The sequence below is a fragment of the Narcine bancroftii genome, chromosome 5 (assembly GCF_036971445.1).
Source record: "Narcine bancroftii isolate sNarBan1 chromosome 5, sNarBan1.hap1, whole genome shotgun sequence".
Lineage (NCBI taxonomy): Eukaryota > Metazoa > Chordata > Chondrichthyes > Torpediniformes > Narcinidae > Narcine > Narcine bancroftii.
The window spans coordinates 201344575-201359249 of record NC_091473.1 but is presented as its reverse complement, the minus strand read 5'-3'; the positions used below and the strand labels follow the sequence as shown (position 1 = coordinate 201359249).

The 14675-nt window shown below is 39.7% G+C and overlaps 1 protein-coding gene across 4 annotated transcripts in view; it reads left to right on the top strand.

Annotated features, from left to right (window-relative positions):
- Window positions 1-2186: 2186 nt before the first annotated feature.
- LOC138764561 (zinc finger protein 271-like) overlaps window positions 2187-14675 on the top strand; it is a 39460-nt gene continuing 26971 nt past the window's right edge. Inside the window, exons 1-2 of one of the 4 annotated variants that reach the window (XR_011358182.1) lie at window positions 2187-3328; window positions 6142-6330. Coding sequence is in view for 1 of the 4 variants with exons in the window: in XM_069940651.1 (XP_069796752.1) it covers window positions 2326-3086 (761 nt within the window). In the remaining 3 variants the exon portion in view is untranslated. Of the gene's footprint in view, window positions 3329-6136; window positions 6331-14675 lie in introns of those variants that run through there. The other 3 variants (XR_011358183.1, XR_011358184.1, XM_069940651.1) reach the window with 3 other exon arrangements.

Sequence of the window (14675 nt, the reverse complement as noted above, 5' to 3'; positions counted from 1 at the left end):
AGATGTTGGCGATGGAATCCGATTTCCGCGCTCCCTCCCTCCCTCCATCATGTTCCCGCGGCTTCAGTGGACGAGGCTCCCTTTCAAACGGACCCGCGTCTCCTCTCCACCATCCGGTTGAGCTCCCTGTCGCCCCACCTTCCCCGCAGCTTCTCCATTTCCCGGCGCCGTTTCCCGCGTTTCTTTAACAATGCTGTTGGTCTTTTCCCACCCCGTCCAAATTCGCAGGGTTTCCTGCCAAAATGTTCCTGTTAAAGTTTCAGAATATGTCGGTTTGTGGGGAGTGGGGTCGGGAGATTTTGGGAAGTCAGAGGAAAGTGCGCAGCTCAGGGCGCCGGGGGAAGAGTGTGGTCCGGTATCGCCCATTGTGAGCCCTTCTGCCTCCTCACCGACCAGGGTGCGGCGTGTTCCGGGTGACAGGGCCGCTCACTCAGCGCCCCAGAGGAGAGACCCTGCCGAAACGTGGACGGCACCAGGCCGCTTCCTTGTAGCGACAAATTCAGCCACTTCAGAAGCGCCTGGTTCAAATTTCAGTGACCGCCTCTTGTCCGGACCCGAGCACCTGCCGCCGCGGAAGGGTAATCGCGGCCTGAGGTGCAGGTGCCGTCTCTGGACCAGGAGTTGTGTGTCTGTGACAGGCGGCTCGGGTTTTTGTGTTGAACTTGTGTTCCTGTTGCGCGCTGTGTCCAGCCATAAGGCCCAGTAATAAGTGGCCGACTGTTCCGCCGTTACTTCGATGACGAGATAGAAATCGGAACGTTCATTTTCATCAGTGTTGACGGTGTTTCCGAATCCGGATCCCGGGTCACGCTGCCCGGAACAGACACGGATCGATCATCAGAGACAAGGCGAATAGGCGCCACTATTGAAAAATGTGCTCTCCCCCTGCACCCACCTCCCCTCCCCCCGCTACGCCTCTGTGTCCTGTCCTGTAGATTTCTGAGTTCCCGGCCGCATCAACCATGGTCAAGTGAACGGTGGAAGAAGCCGATTCCTGCTCCTATTCCTTGTGTGTTCTCCAAGAGAAACAGAGATGAGGTTTCCATCAGCCGATGAACTCAGCCAGGGGACGGGACAGAGATGGAACTTGACAGCGCAGTAATGAATTGGAGATGTCGATTTTAAAATCCCTGCTTCGTCCCAGGGAATGGAAGTAGAGGTTGTACTGGGTCCAAACACAACGGCAGCGACTTCCCCAGATTTACGTGTGGAAAATTTCTGCTCATTCCCGTGTTGATTGAACAGTGTGAGCGGCCTGACAGAGTGAAGTGGCCCAGAGATGGTGAAAAGGTCCTGGGGAAAGCGATCAATGGATACGTGAAACCTGGCCTCGTGTCTGCAAATGTGATCAATCAGGGGCAGCGTTTAGATCAGAAACGGAGAGGGGACAGAGATAGAGGAGGGTCTGATGCAGGTGGGTTTTTGGAATCCCAATAAAAAGGGGTTTTAGAAAATCTGGATGAAAACTTGGCCTTTGAGATGACCTGTCCTCAGTTAATGACAGAACTTCAATCCGTATTTCCACGTTGTCTGGTGAATTCAGTGCGTTACGTTGTTGATGTTAAGTCCTGTTTTGAATGTTAGTGCCAGTCGGACCCGGCTCCCTGGCGCTGTAATAACGTTGGTCGCTCCGCTCTGCGGGAGGGTCTCAGCGGGTCGAGCAGCACCGGTGGAATAGAAGAAGAATCCCCAACGTTGCTGGCCAACGCCTTCCGACGCCCTCTCTCATCACGGTTATACAAAATGTTCCGAGGAGGCGCTGGGAAATATCCTGGAATATTTACTCCCCATTCAACAGAAAAACAATGACTGTTGTCGTCATCGTTGGTGGGATCTTTCTGTGCATTGATTGGGGGCAGAGTTTCCTCCATTGGAGCATTCGCTGGGCGATCGATTTGGGAGACACGGACCGAGAACAGCAGGGTTTAAAGACAGTGGCTCAGCGCCTTTCATGGTGATTACCATTACCCAGAAAGCTCTTCGGCCATGAAAGTACCGCATCAACCTTTGAAAAATGGGAGGGCGCAGGCACAGGAGAAGTGACGTCACGTGCCCGTGAGCTGCACAAAGGTCCCGGTGCTCGTTCGTCACTGAATGTGATTTGGTACCGGGCGCCGGGAGCAGAGTGCAGCAATGGGTCCCGGAACGCGGGGCTCCCGTGGTTCCGGGGGATGTAATGCCGGCGAAAGGACGCTTCTTCCCGGGTCCCGGCCCTTGTCACATCTTCCGTGTTGATTTAACCCGCGGCCCAGCTCTCCGGGACCCTCCATCGGGCTGAACACGTGCTGTGGCCCCGGGGCAAGACTGCATTGATATATCCTCACGATGAACCCGTTTCAATGTTCCAGCTGCAAGAAGAACTTTAAAAGGTCGAGTGAGTTAATGAAACACCAGTGGGTCCACACCGGGGAAAAGCCATTCGTCTGCCCCAAGTGCGGTAAGGGCTTCATCCAGACCTCCAGCCTGCGAATACACCAGCGGGTTCACACCGGGGAGAGGCCATTCACCTGCCCTGAGTGCGGAAAGAGGTTCGCCCAGACCTCCCACCTGCTGATCCACCAGCGGGTTCACACGGGGGAGAGGCCCTTCACCTGCCCTGAGTGCGGGAAGAAGTTCACCCAGATATCCCACCTGCTGAGTCACCAGCGGGTCCACACTGGGGAGAGACCGTTCACCTGCCCTGAGTGCAGCAGGGGCTTCACCCATACGTCCCATCTGCTGAGACATCAGCGGGTTCACACGGGGGAGAGGCCGTTCACCTGCTCCGAGTGTGGGAAGGGCTTCACCCATACCTCCAACCTGCTGAGACACCAGCGGGTTCATACAGGGGAGAGGCCCTTTACCTGTCCCGAATGTGGGAAGGGCTTCACCCAGGCATCCAATCTGCTGACACACCAACGGATTCACACTGGGGAGAGACCCTTCACTTGCCCCGAGTGTGAGAAAAGCTTTACCCAGACCTCTGACCTGCTGACCCACCAGCGGGTACACACCGGGGAGAGGCCTTTCATCTGCCTTGAGTGCAGGAAGGGTTTTGTTCGGTCCTCCCAACTGCTGAGACATCAGCGGGTCCATACCAGGATGAGGCCTTCAGCTGCCACGAATGGGCGAAGTGCTTCACCCAGACTTCCAGCTTATGGATGCACTGGCAGCTCTACTCAGGGGCAAAGCCCTTCATCTATCCCGAGTACGACAAGGGCTTCACCATGACTACAAAGCTGCTGACCCACCAGTGGGTCCACACCAGTGAGAGAACCTTCATTTGCTTCAGCTGTGGAAAAAGCTTCACCCAGTCAGCTGGCCTGTGGCAGCACCTGTGGGTCCACAAGTGAGTTGGATTCTGTTGCTGATCTGACCTCACACCCCTGTCATTTCTAACCAGAGTCAGACCATTTCCACTGTCCTGTCCCCATCCAGCTGATCTTAACAGCCCTTTAACTGTCCTGCAGCTGAATGTACTTGGCACATGCCAAATAAATGACCTGGACCCTGAACATCCAACGTGTTTGTCTGTTGAATAGTGAGGGTGGACTTGGGCTTGAGTTCAGATTATTTGAACGCTCCCCTTGGGACTGTTGTAAATCTTTTTCTTTCTCCACCCTCTTGTTTTAGATTCCCTGATCCTGGGGAAAATCATGGTTTTTACTAGCAGAAACTAACGGTACAATAATGAAAGACAATGGGTGCATATATAGTTATACCCAAGGGGAGTGTCCTTAATAGTAGAGATAATGTGCAGCCAATGTTAGTACAGCAAGGCTAGCTGAAGGGAAGACAGACAGCTTAGCAGAGATTCACCACATCATTTTCAGATCCAAAAGAAGCTCGTTGTTTTGCAGATCAATTGCCAAATGAGCAACAAGAAGTGGAAGGAAAATAACAAAAGGACTGTTAATATAATGTATATAAACAAGTTCAAAAGTTAATAGTTGGATGATAGATGTTTAAAAAAGAAAAAATGCTTGTTATATTTTTTAGAATAATATAGTGATTTCTCTGGGGGGGGGGTGCCCACTGTGAAATCTCTTGACATTTGCAGTATATTGCCACAACCCACGTAGAAAAGGGAGTTGTGGTTGTCTGGCAAGGTAGCAAGGACAACTCATTAAAGGGGGATTTAATGTTGCTTTCTTTACTACTGTTCTTTAATCTTTTTATAGTTTTTGTTATTTTATTACTAATTGTGTTGGTGCATTAGTAAAGAATAAGAACAATCAAAAGTGTGATTTTGGAAGAAGAGAGATGGGGGTTGAAGAGATGGAATAGAGGAGAAAATGGATTGATAGAATGAACACATTGAAATATATGACTATTAATATTAATGGAATTCACAATCGAATCAAGAGGAAAAATTTACTGACACTACTTAAAAAGGATAAAATAGACAGCATTCATACAAAAGACAGACTTAATGGAGTCAGAACATCTCAGACTGAAGAGAGACTGGGTAGGTTGACTGATTGAGTTTTTCGAGGGGGTTACAAAAAAGGTTGATGAAGGGAAAGCTGTGGATGTTGTCTATTTAGACTTTAGTAAAGCTTTTGACAAAGTTCCCCACAGGAGGTTAGGAAAAAAGGTGGAGGCATTAGGTATAAATGAGGAGGTAGTGAAATGGATTCAGCAATGGTTAGATGGGAGGTGTCAGAGAGTAATGGTAGAAAATTGTTTGTCCAATTGGAGGCCGGTGACTAGTGGAGTTCCTCAGGGATCAGTCCTCGGTCCACTATTGTTTGTTATATATATTAATGATCTGGAAGTAGGGGTGGAAAATTGGATAAGCAAGTTTGCGGATGATACAAAAATTGGTGGTGTTGTGGACAGTGAGGAAGATTACCGTAGATTAAAAGGTGATTTAGGAAGGCTGGAGGTGTGGGCTGAGAAATGGTTGATGGAATTTAATACAGATAAGTGTGAGGTGTTACATTTTGGGAAGTCAAATCTAAATAGGTCATATGCATTAAATGGTAGGCTATTGAGATGTGCAGAGCAACAAAGGGATTTAGGAGTTGTGGTAAATAGTACCCTCAAGGCTGATACTCAGGTAGATGGTGTGGTGAAGAAGGCATTTGGAATGTTGGCCTTCATAAATCGGAATATTGAATTCAAGAGTAGGGAGGTTATGATGAAATTGTACAAGGCATTGGTGAGGCCAAATTTGGAGTACTGTGTACAGTTTTGGTCACCAAATTATAGGAAAGATATAAACAAAATAGAGAGAGTGCAGAGAAGGTTCACGAGAATGTTGACAGGATTTTAAGGTTTGAGTTGTAGGGAAAGGTTGTGCAGACTGGGGCTTTTTTCTCTGGAGCGTAGAAGATTGAGAGGGGACTTGATAGAGGTGTTTAAGATTTTAAAAGGGACAGACAGAGTAAACGTGGATAGGCTTTTTCAATTAAGAGTGGGGGAGATTCAAACTAGAAGGCATGGTTTAAGATTGAAGATTACAAAATTATAAGGGGAACATGAGGGGAAATTTCTTTACGCAGAGGGTGGTGGGGATGTGGAATGAGCTTCCGACAGACGTGGTCGAGGCGGGATCATTGGTTACATTTAAGGAAAGACTGGATAGTTACATGGATAGGAGAGGACTGGAGGGGTATGGACTGGGTGCTGGTCAGTGGGACTAGGAGGGTGGGGATTTGTTATGGCATGGACGAGAAGGGCCGAACTGGCCTGTTCTGTGCTGTAAGTGGTTATATGGTTATATATGGTTATAGGTCATGTAGTAGCATCATCGTACAATTCAAAAGCCGGGGGAGTTGCTATCCTAGTTAATAAAAATTTACCAGTTAAAATAGAGAAAAGTAATAACAGACCTGGCGGGTAGATACATAATAGTAATGTGCCAGATTTATTCAGAATCTTGGAGATAATGAAGAAGACCTGGAATTTATGCAGGACATTTTTTAAAATATAGCAGACACTAGGGGGAGATTTTAACTTTAACCTTGACCCATCAATAGATAAAACCGGGATGACTATTAAAAAAATAAAGCAGCCAAATTTACATTAAATTCAATGCATGATATGAAGATAATTGATATATAGAGAAAACAACATCCAAAATAAAGAGATTATTCATATTATTCAAACAGACATAAAACCTTTTCTGGAATTAATGTGTTCTTATTGTCAGCACAGATTCAAGGGAGAGTCCGAAAGACTGAATATAAGGCAAGACTTTTATCAGACCACTCACCCTTGTTGTCTATTGCTCAAGAGAATATTCCACCGAAAACATACAGATGGAGGCTGAGTCCTATGTTCAAAAGGCAAGACTTTCAGGAATACATAGAACAACAAATTAAAATATACTGAGGTAAACACAAATTCTGTAGCAGACAAATTTATATTATGGGACGCAATGAAGGCCTTTATTAGGGGACAAATAATTAGTTATACGACCAAGATTACAAAAGAATACAGTCGGGAAATAGAGCAGTTGGAAAAAGAGACAGTAACTTTCGAGAAAGGTTTAATGAAAAGGGAGGATATGGAAAAAAAGAGAATTGACAGAGAAAAAACTAAAATATGACACATTACAAATATTCCAAGTGGAGAAAAATATGAAAACAAAAGAAAGTTATTATGAATTAAGAGAGAAAACCCCCAAAATTTTGGCTTGGCAACTGAAAGCAAAACAAGCAACAAAGACTATTATAGTAACAAGGAAGAGGGATAAACAGGTTTCATATAATCCACTAGAGATTGATGAGAATTTTAAGAAATTTTATAAGCAAATATATCAAACCAAAATCCTAGGGAAAAGTGACAAAATAGCTGAATTTTTGTCAAACATTGAATTACTCGAATTACAGTTGGAAGATCAAAATAAATTACTGACAACTACAGAAATACACGATACACTAATGACATTGCCAAATAATAAAGCATCAGACAAAGATGGATTTCCCACAGAATTTGATAAGGTATTCAATAATCTACTACTTCTGCCCCTCTTAGAAGTAATAAAACAAGTGGAAGAGACCCAGATTCTGCCTGACTCCTGCAAAATGGCAATGATCTCAGTAATTCCAAAAATAGAAAAAGATCTGCTGTCACCAGCTTCATATAGACCAATCTCTACTAAATACAGGCTACAAACTAATTGCAAAACTATTAACAAATAGGTTAATGAATTGTGTGGAAAAATTAGTGAAGTTGGATCAGACAGGATTTGTTAAAAACAGGAATGGCAGATAACGTGTGTAAATTGATTAATTTGATTCATGAGGAACAAACAAACAAAACACCAAATGTGGCAGTAGCTCTTTATGCAGAGAAAGCTGATAGGGTGGAATGGAATTATCTGTTTAAAGTACCACAGAAATTCAAATTATTGGAAAAACATGTTAATTGGATCAGAACACTGTATAATGGTCCTCTGGCAAAAGTGGTGACAAATGGATATGTTTCAGACCACTTTAAATTGAGAAGGGCAACAATACAGGGATGGCCATTATCACCATTCCTGTTTGCTTTGGATATAAAACCATTGGCAGAACTGATAAGAAAAGAACCTATGATAAAGGGAATAAAAATAAAGGGTGAAGGATTTAAAATTATCTTATTTGTGGATTATGTTATATTTAACGGACCCAGATAAATCAATAAAAATGTTATATACAAAATTGAAAGAATATGGAGCGATTTCAGGGTACAAGGTTAATATTGATAAAAGTGAAGTGATTCCCTTTATATGGAATATAAAAGGGAATCCCTTTTCACATGGCAATCACACAGGCCATATGATAGAATAGATATCATCAGAATAGATGATAATATAAATCATTTGTATAAATTAAATTACCAACCATTGATAAAGAAATTACAAGAGGACTTGGAGAAATGGAAAGAACTACCAATAACTGTAATAGGGAAAGCAAACTGCATCAAGATGAATGTATTTCCACAGCCACAAAACTTATTCCAAACACTAATGATTCCCTTGATAGGGATTTTTTAAAAAATGAATAAATTAATAAGATAATTTCTTTGGAAGAGCAAAAAATCAAGAGTAGCTTTGGAAAAATTAACATGGACATATAAACAAGGAGGATTGTAGCTGCCATATTTCAAAAGCTATTACAAGGCAACACAGTTATGATATTTGTCAGACTTTTACCAGGCAGGATAAAAATTGGATTGGTTCAAGATAGAATTATAAATTAGAGGAAAATGTCCCTGAACATTTACTCTATAAATTGGATGAGAAACTGGTGCAACACAACAATCTACCAATACTACATCATATACTAAAAATATGGAAGAGAATACTTCTGGAGTGAAAGATGATAAATTATCAAATACCAAAACTGCTACTAATGCAAAACCCATTAATATCTTTTACAATAGACAATCTATTCTTTAAGGAATTGTCAAGAAAAGGAATTAAAAAAATAAAAGATTGCTTTTTGGGAAATAATTTATGAACATTTAAACAGTTAAAAGATAAATATGGAATATCACATGGTACAATATTTTCATACTATCAGTTGAGAACATTTTTAAAAGAGAAGCTGGGAGCTAGTCTAAAATTGCCTGAGAGTAGTTGCTTTGAATATTTAATCACAGACATTGTGATAGTTAACAAATTTATCACAAACATGCATAACAAATTGCAATACAAGGAAAATGATGAAGCAATATATAAACCCAAATAAGGTTGGGAAAAAGATTTAAATATACGAATAAAGAATTAAACATGGAAGGAATTATGTGCAGGTACCATGATTAATACAATAAGTACTCGGTTTCAATACAATACAATACAATTGGCTCCATAGACTATATGTTAAAAGTTCAAAAAGAATGGAATCCAACAATATCGGACAGAAGCTTCCATTGTAAACAAGAAATTGGAACAACAATTTGGACAAGTACAAAATTGAAAACTTTTTGGGAGGATTTAAACCTAATATTAAATAGAATTACCAAAAGACCCATAAGATACCAAAAGACCTAATATTAAATAGAATTACCAAAAGACCCATAAGATACCAAAAGGCCCAAAAATCTTCCCGTTAAACAGCATAAAAGATAAAGAATTAGGTCTAAAATTAGACAGGGTTCAAAAAAGATTTATTATGGAGGGGGTTACGTGATGGAATAGTGGCCGGTCGAGAAACCCAGCCCTCTCCAGGAAAATAGGAAAAAAGTTAGGAAAAAGCAAAGCATAACAAAAATAAAATATAAGAAATAGAAGATAAAGACACAGAAGAGAAAGAAGATGGCTTCCAAGAAGGAGAAAGTAAAAGCAACTGGAAAAAAAGTAGAAAAGTCACCGGAGAAGATAAAAGAAGGCCTTAACTGCACAGGACGCTGTGGTGGCGAGGAGCGCCCAACCCTTGAGGTCAGTGCCTGCCCTGTGGAGTCGCGACCCACCAGCCAATGCACTACAAAAATGGCTCTAGTAGCCAAACAAAAGTGTGCAATCAAAGGAGAAAGAGGACACCGGCGGGAGGGGGGCTCAGTAGAGGAGCGGGTTGTCACAGACCGAACAGCTGAGGGATGCCCAACACCAGGGTGCTCAGCTGGAGGATGAGGAAACCAGCAGAAGAGGAAGCAATGAAACAGATGAGGGAGATAGAGGGATGACCGAGAAGAAGACCAATGTCAGGAAGCACAACAGACGAGTAGCCCAGGAGGGAAGGACCAGCAACAAGAAGCCCAGCAAGAAGAGGCCCGACAAAGAGATATAAGCAGCTCATCAGGAAAAACAAGAGACACAGACAGAAAGAAGAGAAGAAGATACAGACACAGAAGAAGAGGAAGAAGAAGACCAAGATCTTCACAGAGAAATAGAAGGTAAAATTGATGAACAAAGAAAAATAAAAGCTAAAACTGATTAGAAGGTAAAACTGATGGACGAAGAAAAATGAAAGGTAAACTGATGGACGAAGAAAAATGAAAGGTAAACTGATGGACAAAGAAAAATAAAAGGTAAAACTGATGAACAGAATATAGATAAAGTTTTTTTTGAAGAACAAGTGAGATCACTAAAAGAATGGTTGTCATTAGAATTTAGTGCAATTAAAAGGAAAATGAAAAGAACAGAAGGTAAAATGCAAAGGTTAGAACTGGTAATGACAGAAATAGGGAAAAGAGTAGAGAATGTGGAAGAACGAGAAATGGCTGTAGAAATGGAAGTAAATGACAAGAGAAAAATTGGACGAAAGTGACAAAAAACTTAAAGAGACACAAGAGTTGTTATCTCAGAAATTTGATATGTTGGAAAATTATAGTAGGCAGAACAACATAAAAATAGGGGGCCTGAAGGAGGGTGAAGAAGACACAGACATGAAAGAATTTTTAAAAGGATGGATCCCGAAGGTCCTGGGAGCAATGGAAATATAGGAAGAAATGGAAATAGAAAGGGCTCACAGAACACTAGCTCTGAAACCACAGGCACATCAAAAACCAAGATCCATCTTAGTAAAATTTTTGAGATACATGACAAGGAAAAATATACTGGAATGGGCAAGGAATAAAGTTAGAGAAGATAATAAACCATTGGAATACAAAGGTCAAAAATATTTTTTTACTCAGTTTTGAACTTTTAAAGGGAAGAAAGGAGTTTAATACAGCAAAATCGATCCTATGGAAAAAAGATTACAAATTCATATTAAGATATTCAGCCGTGTTTAAAATATTTATACCCGGGGACCAAAACAGACTGATCCAGAGAAAGTGCAAGAATTCACAGAATGTTTGCAGGACAGGAGAAGAGATGTAACAAGAATGAAGAATGGCGATAAAGTATATATAAAGATGTAAAAACAATGTATATGTAAAGAACTAAAGAGGAAAAAGAGAAGGGAAGGAAAGGAGTAAGGGGGAAAAGAAGAGAGAGAACTTAGTTATATGTGTTTTAAAAAAGTGTTTTCTGGAGAGGGCTGGGTAGAGGGGGAATCACCGTCACTGCAAAATCAGTTGACGCTGCGAACAAGATCGCAATCCATATTAAAGGATGGTTGCCTGGCAAGGGATATGGGGCAACTCAGAGAAGGGGAAACTTTTGGGGTTAAGGTATCAGTGGATGTGGGAACTGCGGGGGAATTTTATGTTTTAAATGTGTTGTCGAACATTAAGTGAAATAAGAGAAAACTAAGAGATGAAAATGGGGAAAAGGGGGATGGAGGAGGTGAAGAGGTGGAAAAGAGGTGTATGCAAGATTTAAGATGGCCATGTTGAACTATATGACTATAAACATTAATGGAATACATAACCAAATTAAAAGGAAGAGGCGACTAAATTTATTGAAGAAGGAAAAAAATAGATATAGCATTTGTGCAGGAAACATATCTAACTGAAGAGGAACATAATAAACTAAAGAGAGACTGGGTAGGACACGTAATGGCAGCGTTCTATAATTCAAAAGCTAGAGGTGTAGCCATACTAGTTAACAAAAATGTACCAATCAAAATAGAGGAGGAAATAATAGATCCGGCAGGGAGGTATGCAATGATAAAGTGTCAGTTATACTCAGAAATTTGGAATTTGATCAATATATATACACCTAACAAGGAGGATCAAAAGTTTATGCAGGATATTTTTTTGAAGATTGCAGACACACAAGGAAATATATTGATAGGAGGGGATTTTAACCTTAATTTGGACCCAATGTTGGATAAAACTGGACAAAAGACAAGTAAAAATAATAAAGTAGCCTAGTTTATGGTTAAATCAATGCAGGAAATGAAACATATGTATATATGGAGGAGGCAACACCGAAGAGAGAAGGAATTTTCATATTATTCGAGTAGGCATAAAACTTACTCGAGGATTGATATGTTTTTGTTGTCGGCCCATATTCAAGGGAGAGTTAGGAAAACTGAATATAAAGCAAGATTACTATCTGATCATTCACCCCTGTTACTAGCAATAGAACTGGAGGACATCCCACCAAGAACATATAGATGGAGGTTAAACTCCATGCTACTTAAAAGACAGGAATTTAGGGAGTTTATTGAACACCAAATTAAAACATATTTTGAAATAAACACAGGATCAGTGAAAGACAAATTTATATTATGGGATTCAATGAAAGCCTTCATTAGAGGGCAGATAATAAGTTATGTGTCTAAGATGAAAAAGGATTACAATCAGGAAATAGAGCACTTGGAAAGGGAGATAGTAAGTACAGAAAAGGAATTAGTAAAAAGGGATGATATAACGAAAAAGAGAGAATTGGCGGACAAAAAAATTAAATATGAAACATTACAAATGTACAAGTTGGAGAGGAACATAATGAAAAACAAGCAAAAGTATTACGAACTGGGAAAAAAAAACCACATAAAATATTAGCCTGGCAACTTAAAACAGAACAAGCGAAAAGAACGATACTGGCTTCAAGTAAAAAGGACAAACAAATTATATATAATCCAACAGAGATTAATGAAAATTTTAAGGAATTTTATGAACAATTGTATCAAACTGAGAATGAGGGGAAAGATGATAAAATAGAGGAATTTTTAGCTAAAATTGAACTGTCAACATTGCAAGAAGAGGAACAAAACAAACTAATAAAACCATTTGAAATAGAGGAAATACAGGATATATTAAAAAAGCTGCCAAACAATAAAACACCAGGAGAGGATGGATTTCCAATAGAATTTTATAAAACATTTAAAGAGTTATTAATTCCTCCTTTCCTTAAAGTAATGAACCAGGTAGAAGAAACACAAAACTTGCCAGATTCATGTAAGACAGAAATAATTACAGTAATACCAAAGACGGGGAAGGATCCATTAACACCAGCATCATATAGACCAGTATCTCTACTTAACTCAGACTATCAGATAATAGCGAAATGATTAGCAAACATATTGGCTGATTGTGTACCTAAAATAGTAAAACAAGATCAAACTGGATTCATTAAGAAAAGATGAACAGCAGACAATGTCTGCAAACTTATTAATCTAATCCACACAGTTTAAAGAAATAAGAAACCAACAGTGGCTGTTGCTCCAGACGCAGAAAAAGCCTTTGACAGAGTAGAGTGGAATTACTTATTTAAAGTATTACAGAAGTTCAATCTACCAGAAAAAAATATATAAATTGCATTAAAGTATTGAATAATGGACCATTAGCGAAGGTAACAGTAAATGGATATGTATCGAGTCACTTTAAATTAAGTAGGTCAACAAGACAGGGATGTCCACTATCCCCCTCATTGTTCGCCTTAGCAATAGAACTTTTGGCAGAACTGATAAGAATAGAAAATAAAATAAAAGGGATAAAAATAAAGGAGAAGGACTATAAAATCAGTTTATTTGCAGATGACATCATAGAATACCTAACAGAACCAGAGGAAAATGGAGAAATATTGGGACACAAGATCAATGCAAATAAAAGTGAAGTGATGCCAATGAGTAAACCAGACTATACAAAGTATAAAAAAGAATTACCGTTTAAATGGCAAGCACAAGCAATCCGATACCTAGGGATGAGGTTAGATAATAACTTAAGCCACTCATACAAACCTAAATTATCAGCCACTAATAAAGAAATTGCAGGAAGACTTAGAACATTGGAAAGAATTACCGCTAACGTTGATAGGGAGGGTAAACTGCATTAAAATGAACGTGTTCCCAAGGATACAATACTTATTTCAAACGTTACCAATTTCTTTAACAGAAAAATTCTTTAATGAACTAAAAAGAATAATAAGGAAATTCTTGTGGAAAGAGTAGCATTCGATAAATTAGCAGAGAGGCACAACCAAGGTGGTTTGCAGTTACCAAATTTTAGAAATTATTATAGTGCTGCACAATTAAGGTACTTATCAGATTTTTACCAGACAGGGGATAAACCAGACTGGACTAAGATAGAACTAGATAAAATAGGGGAGAAGGTACCGGAACATATACTTTATAAGTGGGATGAAAAGCTGGTGCAATATAAAAACTTACCAGTACTACATTGTTTACTTAATACATGGAAGAAGATCCACTTAGAAAGGAAAAAAAACAAATGATCAAATACCAAAATTACTAGTGACGCAAAATCTGCTAATCCCTTTTACCCTTTACAGAATGGGAGAGAAAAGGAATCAAAGAATAGAAAATTGTTTTTTGGGAAATAATTTATTAACATTTGAGCAGTTGAAGTACAAATATGGATTAACTCATGGTACAATGTTTGCATATCATCAACTGAAAGCTTATTTAAAGGATAAATTGGGGAAACAGCTTGAGATTACAAGAAGGAAGTAGCTTTGAATATGTGATTACAGACACAATGATAATTAAAAGATTTATAACCAACATATACATTAAGCTGCAAAATAAGGAAAATGAAATTAACTACAAACCTAAGCAGAAGTGGGAAAAGGATCTAAACATAAAGATAACAAATGAAGCATGGGAAAAGTTATGTTCTGGAACTATGAAGAATACAATAAACTCAAGGTTATGCATGATGCAGTATAATTGGTTACACAGGGTATATTTTATTCCACAAAAATTTTAAAAATGGGATTCTATATTACCGGATAGATGTTTTCGCTGTAAGAAGGAAATGGGAACAACATTACATATTTACAATCAACTTGGGCATGTACGAAAGTAAATACGTTTTGGGAAGAATTAAATCAGATACTAAACAAAATTACAAAAAAACCAGATATTTCTTTAAAAGAGGTATTTGTTTTAAGTAACATAAGAAGTAGAGAA